Raw genomic sequence first — 19,671 nt, 5'->3', positions numbered from 1 at the left:
ATCATTTTGGAACACAGCAAACTTACTGGGTGGCTTGTTTCCCAGTCGTAGTTCCAGTTGCTGTCATCACCCTATGATGTCACTTTTCTAGAAGATTCTTACTCTTGCACCTTACTACTACCCCCCTTTCTCTGTTTAGTAGCCATATGCATACACTTAAACAACTGTACATTCAACGTAATAACTTATCACATTAATTGTATAACAACTCATTATATTCATTAACAATCCAAAAAAACTTACTGTAATAATTAACCATTAAGAACTCCACCTTTGAAAGTGAATTTATTTATAACATCCTGGGTGTAGCCCAAGGGAAGCTGTTTCTGTCTTGCATCACAGAACTGGCAGGTTTTTTGCAAAGACAGCCCTTTACAAAGGACTTGTTGCGTGCATTAACATCCGAGGGGCTGCTTTCAAAGACCGACAAAAAACCCATGAACAACCAGCAAACCAACCAAACAACATATTAAAAATGAGTACTTTATTTTTAGCTCTTGCTTTTCATGTTTTCCCAGCCGGCCTCCTTTTCCACTGCAGTGTTTTTCTTTGCACAGAAAAAAACCCCTTGCCAGATGATATGACTTAACAAGGAAAACACAACTCACACCCAATGGATATATTAAAGCTAAACATGCAGACTCCCATTATCACAGTCATCATAATTTATTTTCTGTTCATTTTTATGTCAGATTGTTTTCAGAAGGGTGAGAACACTATCTCATATCCCCTGGCTAGTTTGATGCCATAGCCACTTCTTATCTCTCCTTTCTTATGATCTGTCCTTCCTGTAGTTCCTCTGCCCATTTGTTGCTCTTGGATCTCTGCCTCCTTCACCTGATTTTTATCTTTTTCTGGATTTGTGGGGATGTTTGTGTTGGTTTTGTTGTTTTCTTGGTGGTTATTGTGTTTGCCTGTTTTATTTGATCACAGTTTTACTTTTGCTTTTTGTTTTTTTTTTCATCCACTTAAAAGCAGAAATCAGCTTGTGATTTGTATTGTGAAGTTTTGATACACCGGTGTTGCACATAAAGGTTGTTTTTGTTTTTAAAGTCATCTCAGACACAGACCTGCAAGGCCCTGTGATTTGAGAACGGAGTGCTCTCAGACAGCAAATTGTGCATGAATAGGAAACTTGTAGTTCCTATCTGCATTACACATGGCAAAATGTCAAATGGTTGGAATGGTACCAATTGTAGCCTTTCTTTTGCCTTCTTTTGCTGCCATGCCATAAAACCGTGTCAGATTCATCAATGACCTCGGTTCTTCCAGGATGGGGCGTGCAGGGATGATCCCTCAGCTCGTGTGTGCACCTGGTGGGCACCAGGCCAGACACGTGACTGTCATCCACAGCCAGCCTCTGTCTGCAGAGAGAGCAGGGAGCTGCAGCTCTGAGGAACTCAGGGCTTAGGGAGCAAACAGACAAGTCCCTAATTTATATCAGTTACTTCACTCGAGTATTTTCTGCTGAGAGATTTTTATCTTCCTGCCCAGAACTGGAAAAAAGAACGCTGGCAGTTTGCTTTAGCTATGAAGTGAAGAGACTCTTCTCAACAGGTTCCAGCACTGCTTCTTGTTTGAATTAAAAGCAGAGCAAAACTCTTCTGTTGGTCACATCAAACCAACATAAGTTTCATGAGTCTGTGAAAGACATGAGTGTGTAAATATTATTTCATTTTGTAGTACTTACAATTTTCTCATTCAGCCATGGGATAATTATGCCATCATTCACTATATCAAATAACTGAAAAGCACTGGAAAAGAAGTTGTTTTTTTTTTTATAAACTAAGCGAAAAAAGGTGAATGAATGCCATAAAGAAAAGCAAATAGTAAAAATACAGTAATTTAAACTTCTCAAAGCCCTTTGATAATGGAGCCCTGAACCCCAGTCATGTGCAGTGCAGCCTTGGTGGTCCCTTTGAGCCCAGAACTGCCAAGGGTCAGGGCCGGGATGAGCCTTCACCCAAAACTGGCTCCAAGACTGAGTGGGAATCAATCCAGAACAGGGCTCACACAAAGAGCAAAGCCTCAAGGCCAAAGCCAAACCTTCATCAGGTTGGATTTGTTTGAACACTGAACTGCAGCAAATTTGCTTGTCCAGTAGCATCACTGTCACCATGAAACTTGACATGAGCTACTAAATAAGCACTGTCCTGTCCTGAGCTGTGTGCCCCAAATACTGTTGAGAACTTGCTCTGCCTCTGCCCTGTGCCCCCGGGGCTGCTCTTGGCTAGGCAGCCTCAGTGGGAGCCAGCACTGGCTGCAGCCCCAGCGGGCCCCCAGGACAAGGCCCAGCAATGAAGAGGCCAATGAAAGCACTGGGCAGCAGCAGAACCCTCAGCAGAGTTCTTTGGACAGCCACGGACTGGCCACAACTCCAGTGCAGCATGACTACGAGTCAGGCTACCAATGCTATGAGCAGAGTTACAAGAAAACTGTGGAGAAAAATTAACAACTGACCATCTGCTCTCGTACAGCTTCTGAATGCCAAGATAGCAGCCTGTCAGCACAAGGGGCACGGTGAACAGTGTCACCACCATGCCTATCATGCAGGACCTGCGCACATCCTGGGGGCAGACAATTCTTGGGAGGCGCACTGGATCCGGGGCAAATATTCCTGTTTCAGTGATAACGTCTGTGGGAGCAGTGGGGAGCGTGAGCCCGTGCTGTGTTGCACTGCCGAGCTGGCAGCACGGTGCATACGTCCAGGACGTTCTCTGTTTCCCCCAGAGCTGGGGCCTGCAGGCCCCTTGCCGCCCCTTGGCACAGGCTGTGCCACCCAACAAAGCCCAGCAGGCCGGGAGGAGAGCCCGGGGCCAGCGCAGCTGCTTGGGCAGCCGCTGCTTTGAGGGACACGGACCAAACCCATCCCTGAGCAGCCCCTGCCAGCCCTGGCCCTCCCTGCCCTGGGACAGCTCCCCCAGCCCCAGGGGACAGAGTCAGGCCCTGTCAGGACACGCTGGAGCCTTGCTCTCCCCCTCTGCTCTTTCCCCACCATGGGCACCCCGTGCAGCCGCTCCCAGGTTTTGGGACGTGTCTCCCACTGAAGCGATATGCGGAATAAATAAATAGACTCCACACCCTGGGGTAGTTATGAAGTGGGTATGTATGTCAGCGCCCGGCACAAGTGAGATAACTCTCCAAAACTTGTGCCCCGGGCCTCATTCTGACCCACACCTTTATTCCCAAAGATGTTCCATATGCAATACATTACACAACTTTTCCATACAACCCCTGGCCCCGCCTGTCCTCGTCTCTCATGCTAAATAAGTCCACACCCTTCTGGGCACGTGTGGTTTGCTGTGGTGGTCGTACGGGGGTCTCTCTGTGGTCCTGAGGCTGAAGATTGTGGTCTTCCTCATGACTGAACTTTTGAACTTTTCCTCTTTGCGCGTGCGCTTTTGGTCCTTTGGTGCTTATCTGAGTATGTCTGTCAGTCTTGATAGGCTTGGAGACAGGGGAGCTTCTTTATCTGGGTTCTTTGCCTCTTCTGGTATTGTTCTTTACACAAGAAGCTTCAGAAATTTGCGTTTTCTTATGCCCTTTGCACCAGGCAGAGGTTTCTTAAGTAAAAGGTTAAAATTCAATAGATAACTCTACACGCTAAAATATAAATGCTTAATTCATTTTGTTAACTTAAGTAAACTCCAAAAACCTCTATTTCAGTCCCCCCTTTTCTTATAAATTCTTTTACTACAGGGGTCTCGATTTAAATTCTGACTTACTATCATGACAGTCTTCTTTTAGCAGGATTCTAGGAGTTTTAGAGAGGGAAGTTAGAATGCTTATGCATTTTAACATCCTTTAATTTTTACATGAGTGTTAAAATAGACATCATTAAACTTACAGTAACTAAAGTTAATAAAGCTATAATGGGGTGACATAAAGTGTTCTAAACAGTGCATTTCACTAGTTACGACTTGTGTTTATTAGCTAGTGGGATACGATTGGTGCTGACTACACAAAGTTAGTAAGGGGCACTTGGTGCGGTCTCTCTCATTGTGGTTCTAGGGCCTTTTTGTAAGACACTTAACACATAGGAGGTTAGTGACAGGTCTTGGGTAGACATTCCCTTCTGCACCCCATATGGTTTCTCATAAAGCAATTCAAAGGGGTTCTTTAGTCTTGGGTTTGGTTCGAATCCTCAGTAGTGCTAATGGGAGGCATTTAGGCCATGATAAATTAGCTTCTTGTCCAGTCGTATAATTTGTCGTTTGATCAAATGATTACTTGACCACTTGACGGTGGGTTATATGGGGTGTGAAGTTCTCAGTCTATGCCCAAGTATTGGCTAACTTGTTGCACTAATTCTGTGGTAACATGTGGTCCTCTATCTGAGGAGATTGTGGCCAGGACTCCAAAGAGTGGTATGATTTCCTGTACCAATACCTTAGTTACTTCCCAAGCTTTAGAAGTCCTGGTGGGGAATGCTTCTGGCCATCCTGAAAAGGTATCTGTTCGTACCAGTAAAAATTAATACCCCCCTTTTCTTGGCAATTCCGTGAAATCGATCTGCTATTGCTGCCCCGGCCCACGACCCTTCCCAGTCTGGCCAAGTTTTGGTTTGGGAGTATTTTTGGGGTTGGTCTGGAGGCAAAGGTCACATTGTTGAGTCACTTGGGTGATAGTTGCTCATAAATGTCTAGCTATGATCCTTTCATTTAGATATTTATATAGAGCATCAATACCCCAATGGTTTTCTGGTGTTCCTCTCTTATTAGGGACCATAATAAATAGGAGGGTATAACTAATTTTCCTTCTGTGGTGGCCCATCCCTCTTGGTTATAGTCTCTTTTCTTTTCTTTTTTTTTTTTTTTTTTTTTTTTTTTTTTGTCTCATTTGTTGTATTTTGGCTTACCTTCGAGGGAAATTTGCCCATCTGGAATCAGGGCCGCCTCAGTTATTACCTCAATTTTTGCTGCTTCTTTTGCTTCCCTATCTGCCAGCTCGTTTACTTCTTCCAATTCTGAGTTTATCTTCTGATGTGCTTTAATGTGCATGATTGCTACTTTCTCTGGCAACTGGACTGTTTCCAGAAGTCGCAGTACTTCTGATGCATCTTTAATATTTTTCTTTTGAGAGTTCAGCAGTCCCCTCTCTTTCTAAATGGCTCCGTGAGCATGCACTACTCCAAATGCATACTTCGAGTCCGTGTAGATGTTTATTTCTTTCCCTCTTGCCAATTCTAGGGCCCGAGTAAGAGCAATTATCTTGGCCTTCTGCGCAGAGGTATTCGTTGGTAGGGGCCCAGATTCTATTACCTCCTTGCACGTTGTAACTGCCTACCCGGCGTGCCGTTTTCCACTGATGATATAACTGCTTCCATCAGTAAACCAGACTTTTGCCTTCTCGAGAGGGGTGTCCTTCAAGTCAGGGCGGCTGGAGTAGGAGGCTTCGATGGTCTTTAGGCAGTCATGTTCCACTGGTTCCCCTTGGTTTCTACTGAGGAAGGAGGCTGGATTGACAATGTTAGTCACTACTATTTCTACATCATCTTGCTCTACTATAATAGCTTGGTATCTCAGGAGCCGTTGTGGGGAAAGCCAATGCCCACCTTTTACCTCCAGCACTGCAGACACTGTGTGAGACACTAGCACAGTCATTTTCTGGCCCAGGGTGAATTTGCGTGCCTCTTGGATGTTCAGTACGACTGCTGCAACAGCTCTGAGGCACCCAGGCCACCCTTCAGCTGCTGTATCCAATTGCTTAGAGAAATAAGCCACGGCCCTCCGGTATGGGCCGAGGTCCTGTGCTAGTATTCCTAAGGCGATTCCTTGCTTCTCATGGGAGAACAAAAGGAAAGGCTTACTCGTGTCCGGCAATCCCAGGGCTGGAGCTGACATGAGGGCTTTTTTCAGCTGGTTGAAGGCTTGCGTAGCTTCCTTTGTCCATTGGATCTTCCTGCTTTCAGTTGCAATCAGTTCATATAAGGGCTTAACAAACAGTCCATAGTTATAGGTCCATAACCTGCACCACCCTGTCATCCCCAGGAAAGTTCGTAGTTCTGTTACAGTCTGAGGTTTTGGGGTCTGGCATATTGCCTCCTTCTGGCTTTGGCCCAAGGTACGTTGTCCAGCACTGACTTCGTAACCCAGATAAGTTACTTGCTGTTTTACTACTTGGGCTTTTTTCTTTGACACTCAGTACCCTTGGAGGTCTAAAAAGTTCAAGAGGCTTACCGTCCAGGCCATGCATGCTTCTCTTGTCTGTGTGGCTATCAGGATGTCATCTACGTACTGTAGCAGCTTCCCTTCCTCTGGAGGGGCTTCCCAGGTTTCTAATTTTTTGCAAGTTGTTCTCCAAACAAAGTGGGTGAGTTTTGAATCCTTGTGGGAGTCTGGTCCATGTCAGTTGAGTTCTTCGCCCGCTCTTAGGATTTTCCCATTCAAATGCAAAAATTTTCTGGCTGGCTTTGTGGATAGGAAGGCAAAAGAAGGCATCTTTTAAATCTAAAACGGTAAACCAAGTTAGCTCGGGTGTTAAGCAAGTTAATAACGTGTAGGGATTGGCCACCACAGGATACAAATCTTCAGTTACCTTGTTTGTGGCTCGCAGATCCTGTACTAACCAGTATGACCCATCAGGTTTGCGAACTGGTAGAATGGGGGTATTAAAATAATCTAAGACGCAAAAAGTTCTCAATTACTGAGCTAGTCCCTTCTCTATCCTTACTGTTTAAGCTTGACAGGTTGCTTTCCCTCTTTTAACTTGATCTGTATAGGGCAGTGTTTTTCGCTCTTCGGTACATTGGAGACCCATACCCTAGGAAATACTTGATTCATTATCTTTTTATCAATTTCAGTTTCTCTCATGACTTCACTGGTGGTTAATATCAAACTCAATACTTCTACATACTTTTGATCATTTACCTCCAGAGTCATCTCCCCATTTTTAAATGTAATAGTTGCTTGTAATTGTCCCAGCAAATCTCTGCCCAAAAGTGGCTCAGGGGAATTGGGCATATATAGAAATTTGTGGATCCCCCACTGCTTTCCTAGTTTGTATTTCAGTGGCCTAAAGAAAATGCCTTTTCAGTTTGGCCAGTCGCTCTTGTAACTATAGCATAATCACCCCTTATGGGCATCAAAGCTGTATTTAGAACTGATTATGTTGCTCTAGTATCAGCTAGGAATTTTACTTCTTTTTTTTTTTTCACTTTTCTTAGCTTTAGAATTACAACTAGAAGGTTTGCTGGGGTAGTTTCTTTTGTTCTCACTTAGATAACATAAATTGTAACAAGGTATTATATTCTAATGTACTTGTAGGAGGCTATCTTGCCTCCTCCTTTAGACAATATCATGGTCATCAATGGAAGCAATATTTGATTGAACTTTTTCAGTTCTGAGAGTTCGTAACTTGTGCTTGTCGGTCACAGCAGGGAAGCACAGTGAGGCTGCTTAACAGGGCAGGATGCATACATATACTTTCATTCGTCTACATTCACTTAACTTTATTTTTTTACTTACTCTCACACACAACAAAACAACCACAACAATAAGGTACCTTTTATTTTTTAACACACCTATTACATTTTTAGGTGTCCCTGGCTAGTCCCAGTAATCTTGGATACCCCTCAATCTAGCTGTGTGATTCTCAACTCTAGATCCTGTCAGACTTCTCTTCAAACTGGCAAAATTTTACTCAATCTTGGGTGCTCTCAACAACTCAGCAAACTTAACCTTGGATGCTCTTGGAACATGAACCCCTCAATCCAGCAGAATTGTGCTCCTCCCGCACATTTTACCTTTTATTTTTCCCAATAGATTATGCCAAGAAAACCTTCTTTTTACCTTTTAATTATATTTTTTTTTCTAGTTAATTACCTTTTGTTCCCCCCCCCCACTAAGAGGTCCCACTCTTTCTCTGAGACCTAGTCTAAGGCGGGGTTCTCTCACTTTTTTTACCACTCGCTTCGTCTCTTTGCTGGCCGCTTTTCTCGCGAAAAAGACGGAAACGCAGCATGGGAGACTGCTGCTCTCGCTTAGCAGGTCTGGGGTAACCAGCCCGCCTCTCATTCACACACATTCATCCCCCCTTTATCCGCCCTGTAATGCAAAGGATCTCCCAGTGACAGCTTTTAACACTAAAGGGCAGTACTATTGTATAACAAACACTTAACTCTTAGCCCAGCCGGGCTCGCTGGCTACTTTTGCAAGCCCTTTACTAACCAGCGATGCTTGTAAGTGGTGCTTGTAACTCCTAGCTTGTACCACGCTCCCACTAGCTGCGCTATCAGCTAGCGGCATTCAAAGCAGCTCCTCAAACCGCGGCTTGTGCCCGCACGCCCGCTGCGCTATCAGCTGGGCCGCGCCTAAAGCACCTTTGCAAGCCCCGACTTAAGCCCCGCGCCGCGCTCCCCCCACTCGCCAGGGACAGCCTGTACCACGCATGCGCACCACCCGCTCTATCAGGTAGTGTGGCTGAGCTGCCCCGCGCATGCGCACCACCCGCTCTGTCAGGCAGTGTGGGCTGAGAGCTGCCCCGCGCATGCGCTCTCCAGCACCGCCACGCCGCGTCTCTGTATCTTAAGCAACGCTGCACCGCGCTTCACCGTTTCACTCACACATACACACACACACACACACACAAGCACGCACGTCCGGACGTAACAGACACACCACACCGAAACTGGGACACACCACACCGCAATCGGGACACACCACACTGCAATCGGGACACACCACACTGCAATCGGGACACACAGCACACACTGAAATCGCGACTTCTTCCTCCCCGAGCCACGCTATCAGCAGGGGAGGTCCTCCCGCCGCCGGCCTCTCCCCCGGTGGCGGTCTGCTTGCAAGCCCCTGGGCAAATCTGCGCGCAAAAACGTCTTTTTGCGACTTATCAGTGCCAACCTTAAGAAAATAAATTAATACATACCGCTTTCATCCGCTAGTCGACGGGCCGTGGTCTGCTCCCCGCAGTGTACAGCCCAGGCGCAGAGTCCCTCCAGGGAAGAGCCCCGCGGCGCCTGAGGGTGTCTGCTCCCAACCGGACCCGCGGGTGAGCAGAGCAGTCCCTTTGTGGTTGCCAACTGAAGCGAAACGTGGAATAAATAAATAGACTCTATAACCTAGGGGTAGTTATGAAGTGGGTATGTATGTCAGCGCCCGGCACAAGTGAGATAGCTCTCCAAAACTTGTGTCGGGCACTGACATACATACCCACTTCATAACTACCCTAGGTTATGGAGTCTATTTATTTATTCCGCGTATTGCTTCACCCGGCCTGGCCCCAGGGGATGGGCTCCGCCCGGCCCCTGTGCCCACAGCCTTTTGGGCCCAAGGCTTTGCAAGAGGCTTTCTCCCAGCTTTGCAAAACCTTGGCCAAGTTTCCCTTTGCTGTGCTGAGAAGAGTAAAATAAACCCCTCACATTTAGCCTGATGCACAGCTCATGAGGGATCCCGGCACACCTTAAGAGAGGCCAGAAATACTCCTGTGTGCCTCATGAGGGATCCCTGCACAGCTCAGCAGAGAGCCCAAAACATCCCTGTGTGCCTCATGAAGTGCAGGCCCAGATGATCCCACAGGAGGAAATGTGCCCTCAGCCCAGGGACGCTCAGCATGGGCTCCCCCAGCCCCTCGGGGCCCCGCTGCTGCTCACAGCGGCCCCTGCCTGGCTCCTGCCTGCCCTCACCGTGGGCATCCACGGCTGCTCCTGGGCACGGAGCTCAGCCAGCGCTGGTGCCAGCTGGGCTTTGCTGGTGGTACCACCCGGACATATCTATGACCACTCTATTTTTTATTTGAACATAAAATGTGTGCCAAGACCTGCCATGGCAGAAGAGGCCTGCCCACCTGTCCTGGCTTGTAAAATAAGCATCTATTGTATTTGCCATCTGTTGGGCAGTTTTCTTATCTTTTCCAAGAACAATGTCTCCCTCCGGGGAGAATTCATCTGTTAATGTGCCATTGAATGGCTCACTGCATGACTGATAAAGTTACATCATCCCATTGTGAGATGCTCCACCCAGAGGAAGGAGCCAAGCATCCCTACCTGCATAAAATCAGCATTTCTTGAGAGAGCAACTCAGCCTCAGCCTCTTCACTGGATTCCCAGAGGAAGACCAGGCCCATCTACTCTATCACCAGACCTTCAGGGAAAACGACACCCTTCTACTGGATCATCACTTCAACAGCATTTCATCTGCCACTCCAGGAGCAGGAGGAGCAGCCACCATTTAACTGGACTATCACCAACACCCTAACTCATCAGGGTGTCAGGTTTCTGACTCTATCAGTAGTTTTGTTTGCACTAATTACATTGTTTTTTTTAATTTAGTTTCTTTTTTTTCCTAGTAAAGAACTGTTATTGCCATTCCTACATCTTTTCCTGAGAGCCTTTTTATTTTGAAATTATGGTAACTTGGAGGGAGGGGGTTTACCTTTTCCATTTCACGGGAGGCCCTTGCCTTCCGTCACAGACTCCTGTCTTTTCAAACGAAGACACCACCTTTAGTCGTAGTTGGGGAACAGGACCAGGGGGCTCAGGGGCGGAGGGTTTTCTGGAGGGATGAGTTTTGGAAAGGGCTCAAAAGGGTGCTGCAGCTGCGGCAGGGCAGATGGGGACAGAAGTGAAGAGCTGGGAGGACGGGTCAAGTTCTCTTTGCCGGAGTTGTTAGGCTTGTCTTCTGAAGAGCACCTTTGGAGAGAGGAGTGGCTGAGGCCCCAGCTGCCAGTGGCACACTGGGACCCTCCTGCACAGCAGGGCCCAGAGCTGGCAAGGCTCCCCAGCCCGGCTGGAGCTGCTGGCACAGCTTGGCCCAGCTGGACAGCTGCCCCTCAAGGCCCCGGCGAGCAGGGGACGGCTCTGGGCAGGCTCCCTGGCCAGGAGTGGGCCCCAGAGCACGACTGCCTTGCAAGGGTAATCTCGTCCCTGCTCTTTCTCCTCCCCACCTTGCTCTGCCTGTGCCCTGTGCCCCCGGGGCTGCTCTTGGCCAGGCAGCCTCAGTGGGAGCCAGCACTGGCTGCAGCCCCAGCGGGCCCCCCAGGACAAGGCCCAGCAATGAAGAGGCCAATGAAAGCACTGGGCAGCAGCAGAACCCTCAGCGGAGTTCTTTGGACAACCACAGACTGGCCGCAGCTCCACTGCAGCCTCACGGGCAATGTTCCCTGACTATCAGCAGCCATTAAAGGAAGCTGTTTGAGGTCGAGATCACCAAAACACTCACCATTTTCTCTTCCAGCAATACCAGATTCCAGCAGAGCAAATCATCAGGCAAAGTGCTGCACCAAGCACAATGGCCATCAACTTAACCAAACAAGATGTTCCCCAGCAGAAAACTCTTCTCATGCTTTTCCAGGTCTTGTCAGCATGTGTTGAGGTGCCGGCTGCATCTGTGGGAGCAATGGGGAGTGTGAGCCCGTGCTGTGCTCCACTGCTGAGCTGGCAGCACGGTGCAGAGGGACAGGAGGTCCTTGGTCTCTGTTTCCCCCAGAGCTGGGGCCTTGCCGCCCCTTGGCACAGGACTGCCCAGTAGCCAAACCCCTGAGCCTGCATGCCATAATTCCTCTGTGCTGTGCTGTTCTGCTCCAAGCAATACTTGTCAAAGGGTGGATAAAGACAAGGAAAATGGCCAGGGTTTTGGAGCTGCTCCAGGGCCCTCCCTCCTGCAAACAGCTGCCTCTCTGCATCAACCCAGAGACCAGGAAATTGCAGGGGATCTCAGGCCCATGGTGTAGTTTGGCCTCCCTGTCAGCCGCTGCCAAATGCCTTCCTGCAGAGGCTGGGGAGAAGCTGCAGCCAGGCCAGGCTGGGAAACAGCCCTGCAGGCCGTGAAAGCAGCAGCGGGGCAGCCAGGCTGCCATGGATCCCTTCCCGCTGTGCCGGGCACGGTGTGTCCAGATGTGCAGGGAATGCCCCCGGCTGCCGAGTCCCAGGGGAAGGCTGAGGGAAATGCACCGACCACCACATCTCTCCACATCACTCAGGGTTTGTTCCAGATGTTTGGATTCGTCCAGGGACTTACTGTCTCCTGTAGGTTTGTTCTTCCTTCTCAGGGGACCTTAAGAGAAATATTTGCATTTCCCAGGAATGGATCCCACAAAACCAGGGCTCAGCCTGTGGGGTCAGCAGGGACACACTACTCACCCCTGCGATGGGAGTGGGGCTTATGTGCAACATCCACCAGAGGACCTGGGAAAGTCCTCCCTGCAGACACACCTGTAACACAACAGGCACAGAAGCTCTGTCATCTCTGCAGATCTGCACGGGCAGCACTGAGCCGCAGGAGTGCTGAGGGGATGGCGCAGGGCAAGGGCACACACGTGCGTGGTTCTGTCCTGGCACCTGCAGCGATGCCCCCCTGGCTGAGCTTTGGGCTCTGAGCTGGCAGCTCTCCCAGGGGGAAAGGCCTTGACCTACCCTCAGCATCTCCCTGAGGCTCAGTAATGGGTATGGGTTGGGAATCCAGATCATCTTCATCATCACGTTCAGCTGCAAAGAAAGGCAGCACAGAACAGCTCCTGTGTCTCTGCTGAAGATTCTCCTTCAGGCCAGAGTGGCAGTGAGTGCCCCTGGGTGATTGGTGGCCTCCAAGGCACTCGCTCAGCTCTGCCTCCCACTCAGGACCAGGGGCAGGGGGACCACGTGCCTGCGGCGGCCCCACACTGGGATGGAAGGAGCCCCTTGCTGGGCAGTCGGGGCAGAAAGGACTCCCTGCAGCTGCCAGCAGCTCTAAACCCAGCCCCAGGCAGGGCCAGGCTTTGGCAGCAGCAGCAGCAGCAGCAGCTCAGGCTCCCTGGGGCCGGCAAAGGAGCTGTGAAAGGCTCAGCCCCGGGGCACAGCCCTGGGCCCAGCCCCTTCCCTCTCTGCTCTTCTCCCTGGCTGCACAGAGCACACAACATGGAAGGACACACTGGCATTGCACATGGGTGGAAGATGGACAGCCAAATGCTCCTTCCTCCCACTGACAGCGATCCTGTGGGATCACTGTTGAGCACAAGAGTAGAAATTTGGAGGACAGGATTTCCAGAATCCATCAAACTTCAAAGCATCTTAAAGGAAATCACACATGAATATTACTCTGGACAATGATCACTCTGTTAGGAAAGAGTTGCTGATAACCAACCTTCACCAAGCTCCAAGACCCTTAAACCATGGTTTGCCAGTCTTTCCAAATGATGCAAGTCACGGTCCCAACCTAGAAAGGAGAACAGATAGGAAATGTTCCATGGTGTGCTGGGATCGCCTTCTATGGAGAAGTGAGCACTGCAAGGGGCTCAGGTAATGCTGTGTGCCCACACTGCCAAGCAGCAGAGAGGGCAGCTGAAGCCTCAGCAGGGCTCAGGCCCAGAGACACAGCAATTACCTCCAGTGACTGTGCCTGGCATCGCCTCCCTTCCTGCAGCAGAGGCTGCCAATGAGCCACTGCTTCCTCTGGGAAACTCAGCCTTCAGCACAGCCTCTCTGTCCATCTCTGGAGAAGGGAAAAGGGACAGCTGGATCAGGCGGGGCTGTTTCCCAACAGGAAGGCGGCATCTTCAGGAGGTAATGCTCGTCTATGTCATGGATGAGATTCAGGCTAAAGACCAGGTTATTGGGGCTGCTCCAGGGCCCTCCCTCCTGCAAACAGCTGCCCCTCCAGATGTGCTCAGAGACCAGGAAATTGCAGGGGATCTCAGGGTGTGCGTGGCCCATGGTGCAGTTTGGGCTCCCTGTCAGCTGCTGCAAAGTGCCTTCCTGCAGAGGCTGGGGAGAAGCTGCAGCCAGGCCAGGCTGGGAAACAGCCCTGCAGGCCGTGAAAGCAGCAGCGGGGCAGCCAGGCTGCCATGGATCCCTTCCCGCTGTGCCAGGCACGGCGTGTCCAGATGTGCAGGGAATGCCCCCGGCTGCTGAGTCCCAGGGGAAGGCTGAGGGAAATGCACCCACCACGGCGTCTCTCCACATCACTCAGTGTCCTCTCCATGTGTTTGGATGCCTCCAGGGACTTACTGTCTCCTGTAGGTTTGTGCCTCCCTCTTGGAGGAGCTCAAGAGATGTGTTTGCATTTCCCAGGAATAGATCCCACAAAACCAGGGCTCAGCCTGTGGGGTCAGCAGGGACACACTACTCACCCCTGCGATGGGAGTGGGGCTTATGTGCAACATCCACCAGAGGACCTGGGAAAGTCCTCCCTGCAGACACACCTGTAACACAACAGGCACAGGAGCTTCTGTCACCGGCTTCCTGCCAGGTTGCCAATGATTATTCTCTTAGGAACATTGACAGCATACCTGCAGGAGGCTTAAGAGGCTGGAAATCTGCATGGAGCCAAGCTGCTGGAGAAGCCTTCCTAGCATGCTCATCTAGAAGGGAGCACAGATGAGAGCCATTTCCTGGTGTGCTGGGATCCCCCTGTGCCTTTGGGAACTGGGCACGGCAAGGGGGCCGGGTAAGGCCATGGGAGCCTCATGTGAATGGCCATGGCCAAAGCTGCACAGGGGCCTGGGGAGCTCTGAGCTGGCTCCTGGTCACTCTCCACATGATTTCCTTGTGTTGTGCAACATCCCTGGGAGGGCGGCTGGAGCAGCCCAGCCCCCATGGGGGCTCTCTCCCTCCCACAGAGGAAACCCTCCCTCAAGCCCAGGGGAAAACCATACCCCAGCGCTTCCCAGGGAGCAGGGAGCGCTGTCCCGGGAAAGGGGAGCCAGGCTGCTGGCTCACCTGCTCCCCGCACTTGCAGCGGAGCAGCCTGGGCAGCCCTGGCAGGCAGGGCCGCGGCCAGGAGGAGCGGGAGGAAGAGGCGCAGAGCAAGGGCCATGGTGCCTTGCCCTCTGCCAGTCCTGCAGCTCTTGCTGCCACCGCTGTCCTGACACCGCTGTCCCAATGTCAGCACCGCTGCTGCCACCGCCGCTGCTGCCGCAACAGTTGTGCTCAAGGACTGACTGCTCGGTCCTTGTGGTGCTGTGCAGCCACGGGGCTCTCGCATCTCTGTGACCTCAGAGCCTGCTGTAACCTTAGTCTGCTGTGACCCCAGAGCCTGCTGTGACCCCAGAGACTGCTGTGACCTCAGCCCGCTATGACCTCAGCCCGCTGTGAGCTCATGGCCTTGGCTGTACCTCCAGAGTGTAGCCCCATCTGTACAAATGGACTGCCCTGATTGGAAATGTTTTGCTTGATCCAAGGGCCATTGCTCAGCAAAACCTGCTGCTGGCATTGCTGGTCAGGCTGTGTCCCTGGAGTGTAAAATTCCGCCGCCCCTCGGGCTGCCCGGGTGCCCAGTCAGGCCGGGGAGATCCTCGGCTGACTGGTCCGCGGGGAGGGGCCGATGGTTCGCGGATAGCTCCACCGAAATAGACGAGAGGGCACTCGAGCAGCTGTAATCCTTGAGGGTTTATGGTCAGAATGGCAGAGGACGAGGGGAAGGTGGAGGGAGCAGGGAGACCAACACTCAAGGAGGGAGCAGACTCCAAGAGCCCTGAGGGAAGGCGGGACTGGGTATATAAGAGGGAAGGAGTGGGCGTGGTTGGGGTACAAACTATCCAATGGGGAATGGGTCAAGGGGAGGAAATAGAATGGGGTGACATATGAGGAACCAATGAGGGCACAGAGGGGGAGTGGTTATAGCAGGTGAACCAATGGGGGGGGGTTACAGAGAAGAAGAACTTTCTAGAATCGGGGAGTACATCAAACATTGATTGACAACAACAAGGGAGGGTAAAACATGTGACTGACAGGTCCCTTTAGATTTCCACTGCCTCCCAAGGGAGTGCAGGGGCCCCTCCCACACTGGAGATGTTCTTGATGGCTTCCCTCTTTTCCTGGGCATGCCACTGGAGGAGCTCCAGGCCCAGATGATCTCACTGAAGGAAATGTGCCCTCAGCCCAGGGATGCTCAGCATGGGCTCCCCCAGCCCCTCGGGTCCCTGCTGCTGCTCACAGCAGCCCCTGCCTGGCTCCTGCCTGCCCTCACTGCTCCTGGGCATGGAGCTCAGCCAGTGCTGGTGCCATCTGGGATTTGCTGGTGGTACCACCTGGACATGGGGGTGACAGCTCCATCTCTTTATGGCAACAAAAGAGCTGATTTGGGAAGCTCTCAGTCGAGGTTTACTTGAGCACTTCCAAATCATTTCCTGGCAGAAATAGAAGGCCAAACTTGCCCTTATCACAAGCAAACAGGGTGTTCCCCAACAGCAACCCGTTCTGATTCCCTTCTGTTCACCTTGGGAACAGGTGCTGTGGGGCTGGCTGCATCTGTGGGAGCAATGGGGAGCGTGAGCCCGCGCTGTGCTGCACTGCTGAGCTGGCAGCACGGTGCATACAGCCAGGACGTTCTCTGTTTCCCCCAGAGCTGGGGCCTGCAGGCCCCTTGCCGCCCCTTGGCACAGGCTGTGCCACCCAACAAAGCCCAGCAGGCCGGGAGGAGAGCCCAGGGCCAGCACAGCTGCTTGGGCAGTCGCTGCTTTGAGGGACATGGGCCAAACCCATCCCTGAGCAGCCCCTGCCAGCCCTGGCCCTCCCTACCCTGGGACAGCTCCCCCAGCCCCAGGGGACAGACTGTCGTAAAGTCTACAGCCCACAAAGAGATTGTCCCTGTGTCCAGGTTTAGGGCAAATTTGGGAGAAAACGTCCAAAAGCCCCCCCCCCCCCCCCCGGAAATCAAACCCACATGGCCCCTGCCCCCAGTCAGTTTGGGAAAAATTTCCTCAGAGAGAAGTGGAAAAAAACTGTTTATTTAACAGGCAAAGCACTCCCCAGCCCAAAAAATGAACAATACCAGATGACAAAACTCATTGGTTGCTCTGAAGAGGTGACAGATTCAGAAAATCTCTCCCGTGCATGGTGGCTCTGTTATCAGTCCCTCTGGCACTGGGAAAGGCTGCTGCCCAGAGTAGCCCCCCGTGGGCCACAAAGTGCAAGCTCTCGGTGCTTCCCCAGGTCCCGGTCCAGAGCAGGTTCGAACGGATCCAAGAAAAGGGAAAGAAAACCAGTCGAGGGAAAACTTGGACTGCCCCAGCTAGCTAAAGTAACTAAAAAGCAAAGGAGCGTGGGGTTCTGCCCTGTCCATGCCCAGACAGCACCGTGGAGTTCTGTGTTCCAGCAGACTGTGCAGGAGTGAGTGCAGTCTCTGATAACAAACTCTGTGCTTCTTCTTCTCCCCGCCTTTGCTCTCAGAGCCCGTCTGGAAGGCACACAATATAATATCCAGCATCAACAGAACACACGATCGGGGACGCGAGCATCGTAAGGTCACCCTAGGACACCCAGTAATTGTGCGCTGCTTCTCTTCCCTGCACTTGCTCCCAGAAACATCCCTCACACTGCTGGAAATGCCCACACATGGTCTGAGCAGTCCCTATGCTTTTCCAGTCTGCTCTCAGAAATTCTGCAACAAGTTCATCAATAAATTCCAGGTTACCTCTGTGAATTGCACACTACAGTTTCCTTCATTTTTTTCCCCAATACCTGGAAGTTCCTCTATATAGTAATGGTCTTGAGGATCTCTGATTCTTTTCAGTCATTATGTTTGTATTGAGACAGATGAAACAGCCTTCTTGCTTTTAGGTTTGGCGCGTCTGTTTTTTTTTCTTAGCATGATGGTTTACTTATTATCTGCACATGAACTTATTTTTATTTATGTTTTTTTTTTGTTCCCCAAGCAATTATTTTGACAATCTGTCATTCACTTCTTAGTTCATGTTCCGTATATGAACAATTTTGACTCTCATTTTATCAGAATATAAAGATCTCAGAAAGCTGTATTTTTAATTTTGATGACACTCTCTCACCCCACTCCCAGCTTTTACAGTGATCCTTTTGGAAACATCCCTGAGGATAGGTAGAGTTATTTGGGAAGTGCTTGGCTTAACCTGGGTAACAGATTATTATTTTTAGTGCTATAAACCAGCATTGCTTCAAGCTTCACAGCCACAGTCCTGATTTGTGGCTCACTGCATGGATGCCTGTCTGAATTAAAACAATGTTTGTGAGGCAGCTGAAGAGCTTAGACCTCAGAGATTAAAATTCCTGGGAGGAAGAAGAGGAAGAATGGATAAAATCCTGTTTCAAAGGCTGTTTCTTCATTTCTAGGATGCCAGAAGTATGGTAGACTACAGCTGTCTTCAAATGTCATTTAATTACAGAAAAACCCTCTACAGGGCCAGACACCAGGACAAATTACTCGACACCTTGCCTCACAATGCATCAACTTTAATACTAGTGAGAGGTAGACCTTAATTACAGTCTGTTTCGAGCAAATCCACATTGTGTGAATGGCAAGAAGAATTTGCTTGTGAACAGATGAATATGTCCCACTCGATAATGAACAAGATTTGCCTTGATTTGGAAGAAAGTAGACATGGAAAAATGCAGTATTTGGGTTTTATCCAGTGAGAAATGGCAGGCAAGAAGCTGTAACAACTTAACTGTCTTACAGAACACAAGTTCTGATACCGCCAATAGGGCACCCACACAAAGGGATCATCAGGACATTCCTTTCTTTCTTAACATGGGATGGGCAGCAAAATGCTGGCATTTATCTGAACTGGAAGCTGTGTTCCTCTCCTGTTTCTCCTTGAGCACACTGTGTGTTATTTGCAGACTTCACTGCCCAGCCCATCAATCCTCTCTTGGCCATTTGCTAAACGGCACAACTGCCAAAATACAGGTGCCAGCATAATCACCCCAGCATTAATCCCACACTGCTTTGATGGAGCACAGGAGCACAGAATGGCTTGGGTTGGAAGGGACATTTAAAGGCCATCTAGTCCAATGCCCTGCAGTGAGCAGGGACACCTTTGACTAGGTCAGGTTGCTCAGAGCACGAGCTTGAATGACTGCAGGGATGGATGTCCACCTTTCTGAGCAACCTGTGCCAGGGTTTCAAAACCTACAGTGTAAAAAGTGGGTTTCTTTCATCTCGTCTGAATCAACCGTCCTTTAGATTAAAACCATTCCCCCACAGTCTGGTCACAAAAGGCCCTTATGAAAAATTCTGTCCCATCTCTTTTACCAGCCCACTTAAGGTACTGAAAGGCAGCAATCAGGTCTCCCTGGAGTCTTCTCTCTTCCAGGCTGAACACCCCAGCTCTCCCAGCCTGTCTCCAAAGCAGAAGGGTTCCAGCCCTCAGAGCATTTTGTCCCTCCTCTGGACTAGATCCAACAGAACCATGTCCTTCCTGTGCTGGGGACCCAGAGCTGGATGCAGTACTCTGTCATGGTAGAGACGGAGACAATACAAAGCAACACCCTCCATTTCCAGAAGGCTTCAAACCCTTTTTTATTCTAGCATGCATGCCTTTTCGACATTCTTACAAAGCTCATAAGTTTACACTTTACTCATTGGTCACGAGAGACAAGCAAAGTGCTTATTGGAATAGGCAGTTGCAGGTTCCTCTTATTTATCCTTCTTTCCTTCTTGGTTTCTATGTCAACGACCTTGGTAGAAAATTCTTTCAGGGGTAAACATAGATCCTCATATCAAAATTCTCTTGGGCATGGCCGCAAAACAACCCCTGCTGCTTCTTCCTCCGCCTGTGTTTGGGCTGTGCTGGTGGCAGAGCCAGCCAGCTTGTGCTCTGCGTTCCAAAGGCTCTTGAGAGTGGGCATGAAAAGCGCTGTGTGCACAGTGGAGACTCCTGGAAGGTGCTGGTAAGAGCGTCCTGCGGGAACAGGGCTCTGGGCTCTGGCTGGAACAGCCTGGTTTTGCTGCTGTGACCCCAGGCAGGAGGTGAGGCAGGTGAAGAGGC

General features: G+C 50.3%; 1 protein-coding gene across 2 annotated transcripts; it reads right to left on the bottom strand.

Moving 5' to 3' along the window:
• Nucleotides 1-10,348: 10,348 nt before the first annotated feature.
• On the bottom strand, nt 10,349-14,850 carry LOC128798545 (uncharacterized). 2 transcript variants are annotated; one of them, XM_053962197.1, is made up of 10 exons: nt 14,648-14,850; nt 14,218-14,289; nt 14,059-14,130; nt 13,314-13,421; nt 13,074-13,145; nt 12,368-12,439; nt 12,095-12,166; nt 11,973-12,008; nt 11,175-11,340; nt 10,349-10,645 (listed from the first exon to the last, which is right to left on the bottom strand). In XM_053962197.1, the coding sequence occupies exons 1-10, from the start codon at nt 14,742-14,744 to the stop codon at nt 10,459-10,461; spliced, it is 954 nt and encodes a 317-aa protein (XP_053818172.1). In that variant the 5' UTR covers nt 14,745-14,850; the 3' UTR covers nt 10,349-10,458. The 2 variants fall into 2 exon arrangements, with proteins under 2 accessions (XP_053818172.1, XP_053818173.1); XM_053962198.1 differs by lacking the exon at nt 11,973-12,008.
• Between the last annotated feature and the right edge of the window lie 4,821 nt (nt 14,851-19,671).

This window comes from Vidua chalybeata, chromosome 21 (genome assembly GCF_026979565.1).
Source record: "Vidua chalybeata isolate OUT-0048 chromosome 21, bVidCha1 merged haplotype, whole genome shotgun sequence".
NCBI classification, from domain to species: domain Eukaryota; kingdom Metazoa; phylum Chordata; class Aves; order Passeriformes; family Viduidae; genus Vidua; species Vidua chalybeata.
The sequence above is the reverse complement of the archived record's forward strand: the minus strand, read 5'-3'. Positions and strand labels throughout refer to the sequence as shown.